General features: G+C 46.5%; 1 protein-coding gene across 1 annotated transcript in view; it reads right to left on the bottom strand.

Moving 5' to 3' along the window:
- Window positions 1-11,898, bottom strand: part of FBXO32 (F-box protein 32) — a 35,765-nt gene extending 23,867 nt beyond the window's left edge. Inside the window, exons 1-4 of the mRNA XM_004469467.4 lie at window positions 11,171-11,898; window positions 5,197-5,309; window positions 4,309-4,358; window positions 3,039-3,131 (exon numbers count right to left, since the gene is read on the bottom strand). Of these exons, the coding sequence (XP_004469524.1) occupies window positions 3,039-3,131; window positions 4,309-4,358; window positions 5,197-5,309; window positions 11,171-11,286 (372 nt within the window). The 5' untranslated portion in view covers window positions 11,287-11,898. The remainder of the gene's footprint in view (window positions 1-3,038; window positions 3,132-4,308; window positions 4,359-5,196; window positions 5,310-11,170) is intronic.
- Between the last annotated feature and the right edge of the window lie 294 nt (window positions 11,899-12,192).

Genomic DNA, 12,192 nt, shown 5'->3' on the forward strand with positions numbered 1-12,192 from the left:
GCAGGGCCACAGCAGGCTCACTGAGGCCGCCAGGCTGTGGGTGGTCTCTGAAACCCTCTCCCGGCTCACGTGGAGACCCACTTTCTCCCTGGCCTCTGCGTGCCCTGGGTTAGTCAGCACTTGCCTCGTGGTTACCAAGCTCCAACCCCACAACCAGCCCAGCCCTTGGACTCCTCTCCAGCTTCCTAGGGGAATTTCCAAAATGTGTTGCTCTTGAGGGACAGGATAAAGCTTTTTTTTTTTTTTAAATGGCTTTCCACAAATGGGTAACTTGCTGTTTCTAAAAATTTTAAATCACCTTAAAACCCACAGTAAAAATGGTATTTAAGTTATTGGAGGTGTGTAGGGGAAGGAGGCAGGGACGAGTGTAGCCTGCAGCCAATTCAAATAAGGCACAAATGCTATATAAAAACCCCTCCAATTTATATTCAGCATTTTTCTGATTCCAAAAATTCCACGGAATTTTTGTGCTAGCTGATAAAAATCACAATATTTTAAGATAGCAGTGTTGAGCATCTCTTTTATTACTTCTGCATGTCTCTTTTTAAAAGATGACAGCCAGTATAAACACTACAAAGTTTTAAAAAATGTACTTTGGTTTTAAAGAGATTAAAAAATAAAACTTAAAAAACAATGGTACTCATAGTTGGTTTAGTTGGTTAATGGAACTAAGGAATTGTAGTAGTAAAACACCATTAGGTCAAAGTAGTAAGATAGGGGTAACATACTGGTGTACTCTTCAGAGTTGGTTTAAGGGTAAAAATAATATATGCGAAATGTATTAAATTCCTTAGAAGAAAAACCTCAAAACACAGTGTCGATCACTAAAATGTTTTAAGCTCTTTGTAAAAATAACATATTATTTCTCAAATTACAGGGGGACTGTAACAGTGAAGGAAAAAAAAAAGGTTGTTCTTTCCATAATAGGAATAATCCTTCACTATTTCTGAACCTAATAACTTTGAAAAGCATTCAGCAGTTTCTCTAACTTTAAGATTTAAGGGAAAATACCTGAGATTGATTTAACAATTAGATACTATCAGATACAAATTCTGTGTGCTGAGTCTTGATCAAATGCAAGATTCCCTAATAATATTTTTTAAATATGAAAACATTTTTTGAATCAACTAAATGGAAAAGGCATCTAAGTTTAGGGGAAATCAATAGTAAGTGGAAGTGGGCAATAATAAAGATTAGTCGCTAACTGCAGGGTGGATTCTAGTTGGCATAGTACTTCCTATATGTGCTGTGTCCCGGAGCTCTATAGCTATACTATGAAGTTTAGAGTAGGTCCCTCTTACAGAGGAAGAAACTGAGTTGTTGAGAGGCTGACATAGCTTGCAGGTAGTGGAGCTGGTATCTGACCTCACTCTGCCTTTCTTCAAATCCTGGGCTGATCTATCTCTGCTAACATAGAACATATTGTAGTAGTTAAGGGTGTGGACTGTGACACAGGTTTCAAATCCTGCTTTCTGCACTTTATGTAGCTTTGTGACTTTGGAGAAGTAAAATGACTCGCTACATCTCCTTTTCTTTAAATGGAGATGATGAAAGTATCTACATTTCATAGGGTTATTGAAAGAATAAAATGAGATAATGCACAAAAAGTGCATGAAATAGATTTTAGCTACTATGATCCTTATTTCTTTGTGGAAGGAAAAATAGATAGGAAGAGGAACCATCTGAAAACAGACTGTTTTGATGGTTAGTTTCTAATAGAGCCAAAGATCATCCTTGAACATCTAGAAGGTAGAAACTGTTTATATTCTCAACAACAGAGTTTTCCAGATCTTTCAGAGCCTGCTCCCACCAGCCTGGACTTGGTCACAGCAGCAATGACCTTCCTGAACTGGCAGAACCACACAGATAATGTGAACTTTTTGCCCAAGAAGTTATCTTATTTTCGTCCCTTTTGGACTGGAAAAAGGGCTCAGGTGAAGAGCAGAGCGGTCAGCCCCCATGGTCATGGGCTCCACTCAGAGCTCCTAACGTACAAGGCCAAGGTTTTCGTCAGGTCAGGTCAGACAGCCAGGCTTGCATCTGCCCAGATGACAGGTGAGTGATCCAGGCCCCACGGGGGGATTAAATGTCATCGCTCTGGCTGAGCCTTTGGAATCATCTGACCCGATGACATGGCACTCAGAAGCACAACAACCCAGGAAAAAGAAAACAAAAACCCAACCAACCCACACCCACAGGGGGGAAATTCCCTCCTACTTCAGAACTTAAAACCCAAACAGCTGCTACCTCCCAGGTTGAACCACTATCAAAAATGCACAAGGGAGCTTAGGGAGAAAAACAACAATAAACCGATTGAAAAAAAAAATCACTGACTTCAAAAGTCATAGTTAAAATGAATTGCTTTACTACCGTCATCATTAATATTTTGCTAAATCTCATTTAAAATGCTTTTTAAAGTTTTCCAAAATAAGGTTAAAAATGGAAAGCAACTGACCTTAACAGGTAGTTTCAGCCTTTAGGCAAACATAGAACTGAATACTGTTATTACACGGGGGTGGGGGCGGGAGAGGGAGGGCAGGGAAGGAAAGGCCTAGGTGCTTTGTTCTCACGAGGTTTTGTGGCCAAGTCAAGAATGCCTTGGGATTCACGCAAAGTCAGCTGAAGCAGGACAAGAAGGGGTTCAGCGAGAACAATCAGAGGTATAGAATGTTTTTCTCTAACAGTCCCCAGTGCTTCACGGCTTGCTTCCCACAGAACTCTCTTGCTAACATGGTGGCCATAGCCTATGTGGCTTGTTCCCATAATGCTCGGGTCAGGCTGGGCAGGGGGCAGGGAACAAACATTTCTCTCAAGAGGACTGATGAGGTGCCACGGTGTTCACTGTTGAGCCAAACTCAGGTTCCCATAAGACCTTAATGTGAGGGCCCAGCAGGGTTGAGGGGTCTGCTATTTGCTTTCCTGAAAATTCTCAGGGTCCCAAAGAAGTTATTTTGGGTGGAAACTACTTTAGGGTATCCCAAGGAGACAATACAACTTGAGAGGGAGTCTGAATAAACCTTTGGGTTCTTGAGACTTACCCGTACCACATAGTTAAATCGCCTGGAATCCAGAATAGCAGTTGAGAAATCCAGTCTGTTGAAAGCTTCCCCCAGAGTGCAATAGCCATGGCGCTGAACACGAAAACAGAGGGTGCAGTGGTTATTCCAGTCACACCGAGGTCATTCTCCATAACAATCTTCCTGGACCCTTGAACAAGCCTGATGACTGCCTGAGTGGACCTATGGCCATATGTTTCCCCCATGGTTGGCTCCTTCTGGGAATCCCCATGAGCCGCAAAGATGGGTAATGCAGCCAGCAGCTGCTCTAGTCAGTGACTCACACATTAACACTCTTTTTTCGTGACTTGTACCACTTGGGCCCTTGCTCTCTGTACGCTCTTGCCTGGGAAAATCAAAAGTAGGAAACATTGGGAGCTGGACTTATGATGTGTAGTCTACGGTGATTGTAACCTACTCCTGGGAGGATGATTAGAAATGCCTGCACCAACTCTGCCCACCACCAGGCCTTGCGTCTCTAGTGCTTTTCCCATTGTGTGTCTCAAGAGTTTTTAAGGCTTCACGAGGAAGCAAAAGAAGTTTTGACCTTCTTTCTATGGGTGCACAAGGAATTGTGAGTATGGAGCCCTGGTCTGCTCTGAGTACCTGGGAGATGGGAGGTCTATCACCCACCCTAGTTGGGCCTCAAGTTTCTGAACTAGATGCTCCTCAAGGTCCCTGATGGGGATGGAAATTCCAACTTTGACGCATACTGCCCCTTATCATGGTTATCTTGGCAGATACCTGTGCAGGGAGAAAATGTTCCTAAAAGGATTTTCTGAGGTGCCATATACATGCAGTTATTATACTATGCTGCCCTCTTCCACATCTATCCAGCACCTCCCCCTGAACAAGTACAGAAGACTTCAGCTCTATTTATTTTCCAGGGCTAAAAGGCATCTGAGTTGAAATCCAAAGAGATCTTAGAACAGAAGGGAGATAGAGTCCTGAGGCAATGCCTCGGGCTTTATAACAACACATTTGAGATGGTCGTGTGGACCTGCTTATGCCTTGTCTCACCAAATGACTGCACAGGCTACCTAGAGACTTTCACTTCTTTCTCTGTCTCTCTGTAGCCCCACACTCTGCTGGCTGGCTAGGTAGCTGGCTGCTAGCCACCTCCACCCACACCCGAAGACGGCAGTCACAGGCACATGATCTGAGGTAACGCTGTTGCCCAATTCCCCCCCTACCCTCCCATGGGGAGGCGTCAGGCTAAGCCTAACTGTTTCATAAAAGGACGGCTGCTCACCTCTTTTGTACTTCCTTTGTGAACATAGATCCATTTTTCTTGGTGGAAATCTACAGAGACAAAAAACAAATTTACAGTTTTATAATTTGCAACATGCCCAAGATTTTAAACATGCTTTTTCATTTATTCCAAACTTTAAAAAGTTTTGACAAAAAAATACAAAGACTCTACAATCTAAGATGATGCAAATACCTAATTTTTGCAGTGTATAAATACTACAGCTATAACTGGCTTTGTTTGAAGCACGTCAAATCTCTGATAGCCAGATTTAGGATAATGAAACTCCAAATTAAAAGAAAAATTCTAATACCAAATACAAGTTTATTTTAAGTGCCAAACCTAAATATTATACAAGGCCATAAAAGGTAGACATAAAATAGATAAAGTAACGTGAAGAAATCAAGCAGTACAGATGGATTAAAGTAAAGGTCATGCTTATTAATAAACTCTATACTCTCTGAATACTTACATGAAGCATCTAGAAATGTTAATAGTATTTATACAAGGAAAGAGAGGAAACAAAAGCCTTTTTCAAGACCTCAAAACACAATTCAAAATAAAAGTAAATTCAAGAATTTAATCGGCTGACCATGTCACTATATAATAACTATATTCCCTATGCTAGATATAAGTGACAAATAAGGGAAAAACCCAACTAGCAAATGACTTATAAACAAGACCATAACGAACACATGAATGGCCTTTGTAAAATACACAGCATGTCTTTGAGTGCAAAGATCCCAGTAACCTCTGTCAGTGACAGTAAACATTAAGGCAGACGTTTAACAAGCAAGGTATGATTCCACCCCCCCCCCCCGCCCCCCAACAAGAACCAGTCATAACTATCTTCAAACAGCTTTCTTCTTAAGTTCAAAACAAATGGCTTACACTGAGTTTTGGTTTTGCTATTCAGCATATCCTTCTTTCTCTTCTTGGCCGCAACATCATAATTCAGGCTGTTGAAAAGATTCTCCTTATTGTATACCTCCTTGTTGCAGTAACTATGAGTAACAGAAAACAGGAGAGGATGAGTGTAACAGAGAAGTTTCAATAGGCGCTGTTTCTATAAATAGCTTACTGGGCTACAAAACACACACACTTCTCAAATAAACAAAAAATAAAATAATCACTCAAAAGAAGTTTATACATGCACAGACCTTTCTTTTAGGGTGAAATATTGTCTCATCTGTGTGGAAGGCAGGGATGGGGGCCTTTACTTCTTCTGAGTTCCCCAACAGTGCCTGCCATTGTTTTCAACACACAGCACACACTGTTTAACCACGAGAAATGCAGGGTACTACAATATTACTTTAAGCAAAAATGATAAAGGCAGGGGGTGATTACTGGTATTACTGTAATACATAATGCCTTCATTTTGCAAAAGCCCAAGTAGTTTTCTCCAACCCCCCACCCTGAAACAGCTTCATTGAGATACAGTTCACCTACCACACAGTCCACACACTTAAAGTGTACCCAAACTTCTTTCAAACTTGCGTGTACCTATCATGTCTTTAAAACATCACCTTTACAGCTCTCTGACTTACCAACCCCATCTCCAGGGCACGGCTGGTGTCTAGCACCAGCTGTTTAGGTTTCACGTAGTCCCTTGACTAGTACTAGGTGCCATGCTGCAAGGTGAAGAGCTCGGCCCCTCATCAAAACTAGCTAAATTCATAATTCACAAATTCATGAGGGCTTCCCAATTCACGGGTCATTGAAGGGTGGGCAGGTTGAACTCGGGTCAGGTGCACTGTTCCTTTAGCTGGCTGAGCTATTACTCGGTGGGGGTAGGGCTGATTGAGTTCTATTGTACTATACGAGGTCAAGGTAAATCTCGGAACAGTTTCCACAGAAGGAAAAGGGATGCAGGAGAAATATGAAGGTATAATGAAAAGATAGCTTCCCCACTTACCCAACTCCCATGGGGTATATACAGTCAAGGCAGGATTTAGAATGCTGACCAGTAAATCACAAATTAGAGGGGTTTTGTTACACAACCAATATATTGGAGTTCCCCGGCTGGATTAAAAATGTGATAAGATTTATATCTTTTTCTTTTTTTAAAGGAGCACCAGGGATTGAACCCGGGACCTCACACATGGGAAGCAGGTGCTCAACCACTAAGCTACACCCACTCCCTGATTTATATCTATTATGGCCATATAGTTGTTGGGTAAAATGAGATATACCTGTACTTCCCTATTCCATTGGCACTGTGTAAATGGTAGAAAAGAGGGTTTGAAACAATTTCCAGTATTCTGTTATAATGAGCTCTCAAGTAGCACATCCGTTAGTACCATAAATATCTTGCTAAAATGCTTACATATGACATCACCCAAACTCAGGGTTGCTTTTCTTTACCCAGAAAAGAAGCTTGATGGACAACCAATCATTAGTCTTTATTCATTAGACCATGCTTGATACCACAATTGAATTTCCTAATCTTTAGCCTTTTAATTCAGGGAAACAGGATATTTTTAGGTTTCAGCTGGATTATAGCAGAAAGCTCCTTCTCTTGGTGGCACTTAAGCAAGGGGGTGGTGGTGTGAGTTTTGGGGCCAGGCTTTGTTTAACTGAGTGTTTGTCTACTAGTTCCTACAAGGGTAGGGAATTACCCACCAGTCAGTTATCTGCTCCACAATCAGTAGGAAAAGAGGAGGAGAACAAAGGGAGAATGGAACTCTTAGTCCCCCAGGTTAATTTAAGAAATTTCAATCAAAGTTGAGGAAAAAGGGAAAAGAAGGAAGGTTACTTGATTGGTCCAATGTACCAAGGCCTTGACAGCTTTAGAAAGCAAAGCTAGAACATTCTGCAGGCCAAAACACTACACCAAAGGCTTATTTCTAAGAGAAAACACACACACGCACACCACAAACAAAAACCTACAGTATAAATTCTACATACAAATAACCATAAAATGAAGCTCACACTTAAGGTTCAGCAGAAAATTTTTGTAGCCTGGATCCTAGATTGTGACCATTCCTTAGACATTTTAAATATATTTCATCTTATTCTTTTCTAATCAAAAACATTCCTCAGAGGAATTTGAGCACTAGCTTTCCTTACAGAAACAACAATAACCTGCCTTAAGCCAGAGTGAGTCATTTCAAATGCTAGTGTAAGAAGAACTTTACATAATTGATGATGCTCTCCCACTGAATGCAGAAAAGCTTTAACCAAAGAGAAACCCTGTATTTTTTGCCTGGTATTAGGTTTTGGACTCTGGAGATAGGGTTTGGAAGGAAGGGCCATGGAGTTTATGTGTTGCTTGCTTTTATGTTTTCTTTTAAACAATAATATATTCAGTTAGAGGCTATTTTGAGATTTCAGTTATGTCCATTTCAAGGAACTGCAAAGCCAATGGAAAATTACAACTGATTTTTTAACAAGAAAAGCCACTGCCATTTAGGAACCACAGCATTTCATTTTTTTTTTTACAATAAGAAGTAAGCATATCCATCTTAAAGAGGATGCTTTCGTCACTAAATTCGATAATAGCCAACAAGTTATCATTTTGTAGTCAGTTCTTACGAAACCTGATTTTTTATAGGGCTGTGCCTGGAATAGGAAAAAGATCTCCCGCCCACCCCCCTAACCCCCATACAACTTTAGAAAAGGTAGAAAGACTTCAAAATAAGACAACTTTAGCAGCAGAGACAAAGGAAGGGAAGGGAGAAAATAGAGCTCTATTTCTCACTTTGATTGCAATAACCTGCCATTTGAAAGCGGGGCCTGCCCTGAAAGACTGTAACTGCCCTATTTAAAGCTGTAAGGCCTTGATTAAGGCCAATGAGATTCCTATGCTAATTTGCTCCGATACCTACTCAAATTGCCAAAATTACAAGTCCATACCTGGATTACGCTGGTGAAACAATCTAGCGTGTTAAACTCTTAAAACAGTGCCTTGCCACAGTAAGCGCTCTATAAAATCTTGATGATGGCTATTCTTTTATTACACATCACTCATCCTGAGCACCAGAGTAAACTTCCTGCTTCCTGGTTCAGCCTTAGCTGCACAGTAATGCCACAGGGTTTCCGACTGCAGAGTGTGGGCTTGGAGAAGCTGGCTGGGGCTCAGATAGCTTCGATTACTCATACTGGGGGTGGAGTGGGGAGTGGGACTTCCGGGTGTGAGGAAGGCTGGGAGCGCGGGCGCCTCAACCTCTACTTCCTCGAGGCATTCTTGGAGCACCCCAACTCATGCTCTGGCCCCCTGCTCTTGAAATTTTTTAATCTGTCCCATCAGATTTGACAGTTGTTGTTCCCCTTCTAATTTACATTGTCTCAACTTTTTGAGAGAAGGGGCCCCGCTTCCTGCTTATCTTAAATCCTCCCCTATCTCAGTTCTGGGCACTTTAGTGATGTGCTGCTGGAAGGCCACAGCGGGCGTGGCAGGGAGGTCAGGACAGGTGTGCTGTGCAGCCCAGCTGGGGCCAACACTATGCAATGTGCCCAGGCTGAAAGACACCCAATGTGCTCTTCGTTGGCTCTTGTTTGGGCAGCTCACGGGACTGTGCCTGAATTAGAGAAGAATATATACCATGCCTCTGTAGTCCTCTTTTTTACAACCACCACCCCCCTCCCTTGAAGGGCCCGCCTTTTGTTTTCTCACAACAGAAGAGGTATTCAGCATCACCTGCATCGGCAGGCACTCAGCCCAAACCTGACCTCAGAGACAAGTGACACCAACGCGGAAAACTGGGGATACTTGAGATCACCAGCCTGGGCCTCAGAAGGCCAAAAGCTTTTAAGAAGTTGGCAGGCTTCTCATGCTAAGCAGGGAAGGGTTTGTTTACAATTGCTGGGGGAAAAAAACACAACCCTGCAAACAGTCAGCTGCTTTGCTGGGAGGCTTCTAAAAGTTTCCTAAACGCTGACTCACCCAAGGACCACAGGTGGTCCCTCCGTTGATCACCTTTGACTGAGGTGAGTTTGACAGTGCTAGGTCGGAGGGTGCGAAATGGGAGGAAAAGGGGGGAAGAAAGTAGGCAAGGGGACAAGTACGGGATCAGTCACCCAATCCTGGCCTCGTTTGAACTGCGGTGGTAAGTTAACACTATCTTCAGGTCTGCCATACTGTGCGGAGAGAGAGGCGCCACTATTTATTTCTAAAGGAGAGTGATACCAGCTTATCTTCTGAGCAGGGACAGTGTGACTATTCATACAGCTAGAAGGGCTGCATGTTAAAGTCTCCCCTGCTGGACCCACTAAGGAGCATCCCATGATGACATGTGCCCACGCTGCTTGGAGTCCTACAAAGAACCTGAACCTTTGCACAGAAATAAAGTACCAAAATATTAGATCATTATTCCTTAGGAAAGAGAAGGAAGGATATTTTTACTCTACCCCTTCCTATTTTGTTGAGGGGGAATAATTTAGCCATAACTGGTCATTTGAGGCTCTAAAAGATATGGTCTGAAGACACCTTTTTTGCCTCTGCAAATAAATTAAATTATGATCATCCATAAGTAAGAATTTTTTTTTTTTTTACTATGTTCCCCAACCTCCCCTGGGGTTGCCTCAAAGCTTCTCTACTGTGAAAGACCCATAAACTCTGGTCTTTCCTGACAGACCCCCCGAATTAAATAATTTGTTTTCTCTTTGTTGGGAAACAAAGGGAGCCTGATATATGACAAATCACAGAGAAGGGGGTAGGGGCTCTGGGCGGCAAGCAGTAAATAACTCCATTTTCTTGCTAATTTTCTTAAAATTTACTGCTAACAGTTCAGCAAAACAGCCACTGTTACGGGCCAGCCGAGTACCTGGGGACCCCGCCCAGTCACAGAAGTCTCCACTGAAGTCAATTTAAGGGTGCGGGGCTGGTGGTTCTAACCCAAGGCTGTGGGAAAAGGCCCCCAAGGCCCACCTCGACAGCATCCATCCGCCTGAACCCACTTTCAACGCCCTTCTCGCGGGCCAATAGGCTGGGGTCCGCCGTCGCGGTCCGGGACGCACAGATACCAAACCGGAACTCAGAAACGCAGTACCGGGCTCAGCAGACCTTGGGTTTTCACCAGACTGACATAGCTCAGGTGAGACCTGCAGTCCAGAGGCTCACAGCAGCCAGGTGGGCCTTCTGCAGCGGACAAGCCCCAGGTGAAACGGGTTTGCACGCACTTTGTCGTGAGAAAGCAGACAGACCGAAAGGGTCGCCGAGCAAACAGGTGCACAGGCATCATCCTGCCAGAAGCAGAGGGCTGTGGGTTTTACCCCTGGTCATTACCACCGCTTCCAAGACCCCCGGCAAGCGCTCGGCCCCAAGGACCATCTGGCCCGTCCTGTCGCCGCCGTTTCCCGGTTACTCATAACTCCCGGCCCACCCCGCGGTCGCCGGTGCGTGGGAAGAGCCCGGGAGCGCTGCAGGCAGGACCAGCGCCGAGTCTCACCTCCCGACCTGTGCCCACTGCGCCCCGGGCGCCGGAGCCCCGCCAACCCCGGCGGTGAAAGGCACGCAGCCCACTCGCCCGCGCCCCCCGACTCACGCAAATTGCAGCCACTCCGAGGTCGCCAGTGCAGGGGTCCTAATCTGGGTTCGGGAACCCCTGAGTTAATGTGCTTAAGTTGGGGCAAGTGGGGACAAGATACGCGATTGTCAGCAGATTCTCGCTGGGATCCGGGGTTCTGTAAGGAGCGGTGTCCACTTGGGGACGCTGACCTTGAAGGGTAAGATAAACCAAACTCCGGGCTCCAGTGGTCCGGCCACCTCTGCAGAAATACGAGCACCTCGCCCCTGGTCAGGGCTCCCTCCTCGCCCTGTCGCAGCCCTGCCTGCCCCCCATCTCCCATTCCCCTGCCCCGCGACCCCAGACCAGCCAGGGTCGTTTTTGCGGGGCTGGAAGCACTTGCTGGCGGGACCCCTCACCTGCTGAGGTCGCTCACGTAGCTGCCGCTCTTCTCATCCAGGAAGCGCTTCCAGCCGTCGGCCGTTTTCACCCAGCTTTGCCCGGGGGACCGCCAGTCCTGCCCGAGGAACGGCATGGCACCCGCGAGAGGACGCGACGGACGGAGTGATGGACGCGACCGGACCGGCGGCCTGGAGCTGATGCTCAGGGTCCTGGGGGTGGGGAGGCGGCCAGGAGAGCGGGTGCAGAGAACCGAAGTAGGGGGCTGCGGGTTTAGAAGTGCGGAGTGGGGCGTCCTGGGCTCGCAGAGGGCGCTGTCGCTGGCGAAGGCGGCACGGGGGTGGCGCTCGCTCCAGTGCACCGCGGCGGCGGCGGCGCAGTATTTATCGCAGCGGCTGGCGGCAGCGCTTTGTTGCCGGAAGAGCCGCCTGCTCAGAGCCCGCCCCCCGCCGCCCGCCCCCCGGGCGGCCGCGAGCCCACGTGGCTTTGTTTATGCGCTCTGCCTGTTTTCCGCGGCGCGGGTGGCTCCCGCTCTTGCACAATCGCGCGCGGGTGGAAACTTGAAGCCGAGCTGCGAGGCCCGGTCTCCCAGCGCCGCTCCTGCCCCCTGGCACCTCCGCGCCCCCTCCTGCCCTCTCTGCCTCACTCGGGAGCAGCTGCCCCAGGGCTGGAGAAGCGGCGCCCCGTCCTCCTGCCGCTCAGGGGCTGGCGGGAACGTGCAACGGAGGAGGAGGCCGGAGTGGCGTCTGGGTCACTGCGGGGCAGGGGTGGGGAGCAAGGACAGCCCCCCTCCCACCGCAAGTGTCCTAATCGAACTCCAAAGTCAGATCAGCCCTCGGGGGCGTTGGTGGAGTGGCGGCCCGACCCAGCGCCGCCAACAGCAGGAAAGGGGGGCGCAGCCGCCTGGCCTCTCCTGCTACCCAAACCCGCTCTAGGGCGTCCTGGTTGGGGGATGAGGGGCGGGGGAAAATCACCGCTAGGCAGGAGTGGAAAGAGGGACAGCCCCCACCCATCTTGTCTCCAGGTTGTCATTAGCGAGTCT

This window comes from Dasypus novemcinctus, chromosome 14 (assembly GCF_030445035.2).
Source record: "Dasypus novemcinctus isolate mDasNov1 chromosome 14, mDasNov1.1.hap2, whole genome shotgun sequence".
In the NCBI taxonomy this organism is placed as follows: domain Eukaryota; kingdom Metazoa; phylum Chordata; class Mammalia; order Cingulata; family Dasypodidae; genus Dasypus; species Dasypus novemcinctus.